This window comes from Arachis ipaensis, chromosome B07 (genome assembly GCF_000816755.2).
Source record: "Arachis ipaensis cultivar K30076 chromosome B07, Araip1.1, whole genome shotgun sequence".
Lineage (NCBI taxonomy): Eukaryota > Viridiplantae > Streptophyta > Magnoliopsida > Fabales > Fabaceae > Arachis > Arachis ipaensis.
Genome location: NC_029791.2, coordinates 23,516,443 through 23,524,935, shown reverse-complemented (window position 1 = coordinate 23,524,935; position 8,493 = coordinate 23,516,443). Strand labels below are relative to the sequence as shown.

General features: G+C 35.7%; 1 protein-coding gene across 2 annotated transcripts; it reads left to right on the top strand.

Moving 5' to 3' along the window:
- LOC107609472 (protein FLX-like 1) lies at positions 5,768-8,482 on the top strand. 2 transcript variants are annotated; one of them, XM_016311462.2, is made up of 4 exons: positions 5,774-6,396; positions 7,525-7,691; positions 7,794-7,876; positions 8,148-8,482. In XM_016311462.2, exons 1-4 carry the CDS (start codon positions 5,876-5,878, stop codon positions 8,235-8,237), a joined length of 861 nt encoding a protein of 286 aa, XP_016166948.1. In that variant the 5' UTR covers positions 5,774-5,875; the 3' UTR covers positions 8,238-8,482. The 2 variants fall into 2 exon arrangements, with proteins under 2 accessions (XP_020963152.1, XP_016166948.1); XM_021107493.1 differs by lacking the exon at positions 8,148-8,482 and having other exon boundaries at positions 5,768-6,396; positions 7,780-7,876.

Here is an 8,493-nt window from a genome sequence, read left to right as displayed (position 1 = left end):
TAAGGTACATAACTAGGCTCAATTTTTTATATCGAAAAAATGTGTATATTTTTGTTGGAAATAGATATTTTTGGTGTATATAGAGGTGGGTGAACGTTGCACGTAGGAAAGGCCCAACACGCACATAAAGTGCTGAGTCAGCACTTAGGATGCATAGCAGACATGTGTCAAGATTAGGGGTAACATGCATTCTGTGTGTTGGACACATGGCGAGCATCGAAGCAACACGCATGGTGCATGTTGGGCACGTGTCAGCTACTAATTTGATGTAATACCAACACGTAACCTGTGAGATGGGTCTTCTGCCTATAAAAATCGAAGCTCATTACCATTTTCCTCCATTGCAAGAGAGGTGTTTTAGTGCATCGTTGGTGTGATAGAAGGCACTCCAAATATAGTGGTTTACCACAACGGTGAGATTATACAAAATACATATGAGAGGGTGAGTTTTGCGTGTGAGAATTCGTTTTCATTTGTGGTTTCATGCACTATGACGTTCACAAAACTACACTATGGTCTCTATCAAAGCATATAGTGCGATATTTTATGTGAAATATTCTCTACAAGAGTCTGGTTATCGTATTTGGCAACCTAATACAGTTTGAGATTATGTCGATCGTTGACGAAACAAGTATTCAACGTATGTTTTATATCCACCAGCAAACTCAGGTGCAATCCCAAATATTGAGTTGTATATTGAGTTTGAACATATAACTACAGATGGAATTCAACATTACCCAAATGTACAAGATGATAGAACTAAAGTTCACGAAGGAATAAACAGTGATAGCGAAGAGGAATTCAAAACTACCTACGAAGCCGGTGACGAGGACGAGGATGGCGATGTGGGAGGTGAGACAGTCGTGAAAACTGTAGTGGTTCTACCCGTAGTCAGTCAACCCATAGACGTTCTACCTTTTATGCGTAGCTTGGATCTTGACGCCATGCATGCACCGGAGTTCCCCAAATATGCGAACATAGGTACGTGAGGAGTGAATAATGCATTTTTCTTAATTTATTTTTGGTTTAATTACTCTGTTAGTCCCTATAGTTTTGCAAAATTTTTAATTAGGTCCCTATACTTTTTTTCCTTTTAATTGAATTCTTGCACAAATTTTTTTAATTGGGTCCCTATACTTTTTTTTCCTTTTATTTGGGTCTCTGCACTATTTTTTTTAGTTGGGTCCCTATACAATTAAACCAATTACTGTCAAGAGAGACCTAATTGAAAAAAAAATTTGGTGCAGGGACCAAATTAAAAAGAAAAAAATTATAGGTACCTAATTGAAAATTTTGCGAAACTATAAGACCAACAAAATAAATTAAACCTTTATTTTTTGGATGGATCAATGAGCGACAATTTGTTTTTGCTATAGGTGTTGCTGATTCTAAGGACAGAGAGTTCATGGTTAGAATAGAATACAATTTTAGAAAATCAGTTATCACGGTAATTCGGAGTTACACTATCTCTAGAGGAGTTGATTATGTTGTTTATGAGTCCGAGCCACACACGTTCTATGCAAAATGCAAGACATCATATGACCGTAGGTGCAATTGGCTTATTCGAGCCAGCTTGATATGGAACAAAAGTTGTTGGTAGTTTAGTTGATTTATGGGAGGCACACGTGTTCTATGGGAATGATTTCACAAGATCACTCCAAGTTGGACTCAGACACGGTTGCTAAGGCTATGCGGCCATTAGTTGAATCCGACCTATCCATAAAGGTAAAATCTATAATTGCGGAAGTCCAGCCAAAGTTCAACTACACCATTAGTTACCGAAAAGTTTGGTTAGCAAAGTAGAAGTCGATAGCAAAGTTTTTGGTAGATGGAAAAATCTTACCAAGCTTTGCCATTGTGGTTCTTGGTAATGGTTCAGAAGATGCTTGATTTACAAGTCCAAATAGATGGTGTCAGTTAAATACTTTACCGGGTATTCTGGAGTTTTAATCCATGCATTAGAGCTTTTTGGCATTGCGAATCACTGGTTCAGGTTGACGGCACATGCTTTTACGAAAAATACAAAGGTTGCATTTTGGTTGCAGTTGCACAAGATGGGAACCAAAATATTGTACCAATTGATTTTGCCATCATGGAAGGAGAGACCGCTGATGCATAGTACTTTTTTCTCAGTAATTTATGAAGACATGTTGTTAAAAGAGACGGCGTGAATATAATCTCTAATCGTCATGAGTCAATCCAAACAACAATAAACCGCAGCGGAGGTGACTGACAACCTTCAAGAGCATGGTGGATGTTTTGTATTCGGCACATCGGTAGAAACTTATTAAGGACATTCAAAGTCTTGTACTTACAAAAGCTTGTTGTCAACATGGGGTATTCAAGGACAGTGGAGGAGTACAACATCAACTACAAGAGATTGCAAAAGCGGCACAAGGCATATGTCTAGTGGGGCGAAGATTGACGTAATGCTGATCCACTACGATGACTTGTGTAGGCTCAAGGGGGATTATGTCATACCCGTACTGGCGCATGACTCAGTTTGCAGGGCATCATTCGACACACTCAAATGACAGCAACGGCCCCACTGACCTCAAGGTGTGCAAGTAGGTGGACAGGTATGATGATCCTTTAGTACGATCGCCAAACAAATGCAATATATTATTAGAAAATTAGATTATTAATTACTATCGTAAATTAATACCCTTACTAACCTCATCCATGTAGTCTATTTCTTGCCTAAAAGATGTCATGCTCTTCAACATTGACGCTCTGTTTCGTGGATGATGACTCCACCTGTAATATATAACATTAAAACACAGTTTACATTATGTATTACCAGTAAAATATAAATAAAATACAAGTCAAATTTGGTTAAATTATATACTATTACCCTTGTGCGACCAGTATTTCAGCTAGTGCAAGCTGTTGTCTTGGAATGGGCGCAAACCACCTCATTCACTACTCCCATGCCCAAACAAATAACAGATTAAGTGGGCTATCCATCTCTTTACAATCATATCGTGATGCACGGCATAATGACTTGTAAAGATATGCGAGAGTAGCTGCCCCCAACTCTTAGTGCAAATCTGCTCAAAATTTTGGAGTTGTGGTAGATACGTCGCGTAGGCATATGCCGTCGACTTATCCTCGAAGAGGGTGATACCCAACAGATAGTAGATGTTGCACCTAATGTATCACTAAACAGACTTCTAAGTGTCTAAAGGTCGTCTGTCTCTGATATGTTGAACCCAGGACAACTTTATGTAATTTTTAGAGGAACTACTTACAGTGGGTTCGTTGCCGAAAATTGCCAAGCTCTGGTTGACCAAGAAATCATGACAACTATATGTCCATCCAGTCACAACCTCTCTATCGATCGGTAAGCCATATATATGTGCCACATCTTTAAGTATCACTGTAATCTCACCAACAGGCAATACGAAAGTGTGAGTCTCCGGCCTGCACCTTTCTACAAGAGAAGCTAGCAACACGAATTGTCCTCTGATCTTCCATATTCTTGAGATCTGGTAGAGTGCCATTGTTCGTAAGGCCTGATCAACTACTGAAATGCCACATCTTTGGTGGATCAAGTTTACGGAACATAAGATTCCTAGTAACCTAATACAAATTAGGATAAAATAATAATATTATAACAAAAAATAAAAAATAAAAAAAAAAAAAAATTTTTTTTTTATATTTATATTATGTATTATTTTAATAATTATCAATTAAAATAAAATAATAATATTATAACAAAAAATAAAAAATAAAAAAAAAAAAAAATTTTTTTTTTATATTTATATTATGTATTATTTTAATAATTATCAATTAAAATAAAATAATAATATTATAACAAAAAATAAAAAATAAAAAAAAAAAAAAATTTTTTTTTTATATTTATATTATGTATTATTTTAATAATTATCAATTAAAATAAAATAATAATATTATAACAAAAAATAAAAAATAAAAAAAAAAAAAAATTTTTTTTTTATATTTATATTATGTATTATTTTAATAATTATCAATTAAAATAAAATAATAATATTATAACAAAAAATAAAAAATAAAAAAAAAAAAAAATTTTTTTTTTATATTTATATTATGTATTATTTTAATAATTATCAATTAAAATAAAATAATAATATTATAACAAAAAATAAAAAATAAAAAAAATAAAAATATATAATAATATTATCACATAAAATCCATAAAAACAATGAAATAATTAATTACAGTAATATTACTTAAAAAAATATTAACCAACATAATTTTACTAAAAATCATATTAACCAAATAATTAGGTTTAGATTAACAAAAATAATAAATTTACGTACTCTGTTATCTCAAATAGTTGACAATATATTCTATTACGGACGTATAATCACATACTATTTTTATTAAATACATATTTATAATTTTTTATGTATAAATCTCATACTAAATACTCTCAATAAAACAATGAGAGTTCTCTTCACTCTTTAAACTCTCTTTTCAGGTGGAGATATTTAAAACCAACTTATGCTGTGCTTCATGTTCCTGGAACAAGACATATCTCCTGCATGCAAACATGTTAACAACACGCCTGCACTATGTTGGTCAAAAAACGAAGAGAATATCTGAAAAATTGTGCAAATTTTTTGAAAAAGCAAAAGAATCTCTTTTCACCTGCAGCAACATGCAGTCTTCGTGTTGATCGTGGCTCGCCACGATTTTGCTGCGAAAATTATTTTTACTAAAAACAACACGCGACCTGCGTGTTGATGAGGATTCGTCACATATCTTTCTTTTTTGCAAAAATTATTTGAGTTAAAGCAACATGTAATCTGTGTATTAGCTAAGATAACTGTGTATTAGCTAAGATAATGTTACAACTCCGCGTTATAATATACCATGATAGAATATAACTACAAAACATATAAATATTGTCCATATTAAAAATAATTCCTAACACAACTACACATAACCACTATTCGGCTCATTTTTTTGGTTATTGGAGAGAAGAATGTGTTGTGCTGAGTTATGGGATAAAGGGGTGCTTAACATTAATGTGGGACAGAAATTTCTGACATGCTAAGGTAATAAGTCGGACCATGCGACTTGTATGAAAGAGAAAATAGAATTTACAAATCGGACGGTCCGATTTGCAAGGAGAAAAATTCGAATTTTGGATGTAGCAAATCGGACCGTCCGTTCTGTTTTTTTATATATATATAAATTGTTAATCAATTCGAACCGTCCGAATTGTATAGTTTAATTTTTTTTGAATTATCTGGAACTACTCAATAGGTCCGAATTGTGCAGATGCATTTATATAAAATTGGGCAACACAATAACAAGGGAGTAGGTAGTCTAACTCAAACATTACCATGGAATTAAATTTTCTCTAACTATATATATATATTTCTAACTATTAGTTACTTATTATCGTTTCTTAACTTTCTATCAATAATAATAATAATAATATTGTCACTCTCAAATACTAAATCGGAGGGTGTGACTACATGCAGCAAAGCCTTATGCTGGGTTATGGGGCACAGTTGCGGGGAGCAACATCAACGCAACACGTGGTGGGAGAGAGACAGATCGAACCCTCCGATTTGTTGCAACAATGCGGACCCTCCAATTTGGCTTCGAGATTTCGGATCGTCCGATTTGTCTATAACTAATCCCACAAACTGGTAAAGCTCACCTGCACCCCATATTCCCGTCCTACCCCAATCCCTCCTCCATAACAAAAATAAAAAGCGCCACTATTCAAGTGCAAAACATTAAACTCCTCTAGATATGGAAATTAAATTTTTATTATACTAGGAGATAAAAAATCCTTCAAATATTTGAAAAATTTCTTAGAATTTTCTCCCTGAGAAGTAGAGTGAGTTCCACTGAAAATACATAACCTATCCAGAACATGGCGGGGCGCAAGCCCATAGGGTCTTCCCACCCTCGCCTCGACGTCAACCACCGTCTCCCCCACCCTTCCTCCTCCGCCGCCGCACGCGCCCTCCCTATCGCCGTCCTCGAGGAACGCGTCGAAGCTCGCCACCGTCAGATCCAGTCCCTCCTCGTTGACAACCAGCGCCTCGCCGCTACCCACGTCGCCCTCAAGCAGGACCTCGCCGCTACACAGCTCGACCTCCGCCGTATCTCCTCCGTCTCCGCGGAACTCAAGGCTGAACGCGACGCCGAGGTACGCCGGATCTACGAGAAGTCTCTTAAACTCGACACCGATGCTCGCGCTGTCGCCGCCATGTCCGCCGAGCTCGACCGGGTCCGCGCCGAAGCTCGTGAGCTCGCCTCCGCCGGTGAGGAACTCGCCGCGAAGCTCAGCTCCGTCGAGAGTGACCTCGCCAGGGCGCGTGCGGATGCTCAGGTCGTGCCAGCGATCAAGGCTGACATAGAGATCGTTCGCCGCGAAATTCAGCGAGGAAGGTATAACAATTTTTTTCCGTGCTGTTCTTTGTTATTTGTTTGCACTTATTTATTTATTTAAAAAAGATGATTAGTGGGTTTTGTTGCTGCTGTTCTTGTTGTTTATTTGCGTTAACGGCATTTTCTATTTATATTGATGCTATGGTCAAACGGATGTGTAAGTTAGGGTTTTTCTTTCTCTATAATTTGGTAATGAGGTTGGTGTTTGTGTCAGTGAAATTGAAATTGAAAAGCATGCTTAGCTATTTTTGCCATGCGATAACAAGTATTGTGATTTCGTTTTTGTACTTATCAAGGTTTGAAAGATGAAACTAGAGACTTAACTTTACTGTAAACCCTAGATACGACAATGTATCAACCAGTGTTTTTTTATATATATAACTGTAAATTAGATTTTCCTTAAGATTTTCATTTTTAGCATGTGGAAATAATTAGTTTCAAGGCCAAGAAAAAGTTGAGCTTGTTGGCAATGTTAGAGCTTGTGGATCCTGTAAGAAAAAATTTGAGCTGGCTATCATGTGTCATTGATAATGCTTGTGTTAGCTTGATATGCAGTAGCAGCCATTTGGGTTTGCCTTATCTCTAAGCAAGTGTTTGCTTCTGAATCTTTCAATTATGACCTGTTGGAGTTTAATGTTATAGAGCACAGACTGGAGCTTATTGTTCTTTATCCTTAGTTATTTCATGGTTTGAGTCACAAATTGAAATTTCCTTTCCTTATTGAAGCTGCATAATATGGTAGTTGATGTTAGAATTCTTATTAATAATATGACTTCCTGAAAACCTGATAGAGTTGTAATGAAGGCAATTTAAAAAATAAGGCTTTTGGATTACTGTGCAGTGTGTAGAATAATATGTCGATTTTATCCAAGATATTAGTTGTATGCTCTGATTTCTTATATTAAACACTGATCAGTTCCATTACTTGTCTTCATGGACCAAAATACTGCTGACCATCTAGGTGTTCTAAATGTGTGTTGACTACTGAACCTAGTTTTCTAATTCCACCATCCTGTGTTTTCCTGTTTGAAGAGTGATCTATCCTGCATCTACTCGGATGTTGGGGAAAGGGTCACATAGTTTTGTATATCACGCATTTTTTTAACTAACATTTTTTTATGCATATAGGAATGCTGTTGAACTCGAGAAGAAGACATATGCTGCCAATCTTGAGCAAAGACGAACAATAGACAACAACATGATTATTATGGCCCGTGAAATTGAGAAGTTGCGTACTGAGCTGGCTAATGCAGAAAAGAGGGCGAGGGCTGAAATTACTGAAGCTAGAAACCCAAGTAATTCGACTTTCTTGGTCATTCATCTTGAAGTGCTCACTGAATACAATAGAATAATAGCTTGAATGCTGTTTTGAAATCCGTGGAGTTGTTAATATGTAGGTCCTGGATATGTTGCAACTCACAATCCAGAGTTGGGACATGGAGGAATGTCATTTCCTCCTGATTCATATAGCATGCATCAGGTATATATGGCTCCATGTTACACACTGTTTTATTTACTCATTATGTATCAGTCTTCAAGTAATTACACCATCAAATTGCATCAAGATAACTGCTGACATTCGACCATCCTCATTCCTTGATGTACTGATTCATTTAGGGAGAAAAGGCAACTATTCTAATTATTCTTGAATTTGGACTTTGGTAATATACAAGGACACTATTGTTTTTGCTAGTATATGTGTGTGAAACTATTTATGGAAGATAAATAACTAAATTTGCTTGACATTTCAGATTCAACAGGGGGTTGATGGTCATCATCAATATGCATCTGGAACACTACATCATCCATATGACATGCAGCATACACATGTGCCTAGATAGCAACCAACAATGTTTCATTCTTGAAAGAAGAGAATGGAAACAATGTAAAGGAAAACTTCAAACAGGTGATGCCACCTTGTTTTCTGAAAGAAACTAACTAAATAACAAATCTATTTTTCTGATATCTTAAGATAGTCATTAGTTCCTAAGCTTGTATATATGTGTTGTTGTTGGTTCTTAAAAAAAATCTTACAATCCAACATCTTAATAGTTTACAATTGAAGACAAAATGTATTTAATGTCTACCATTATTCTT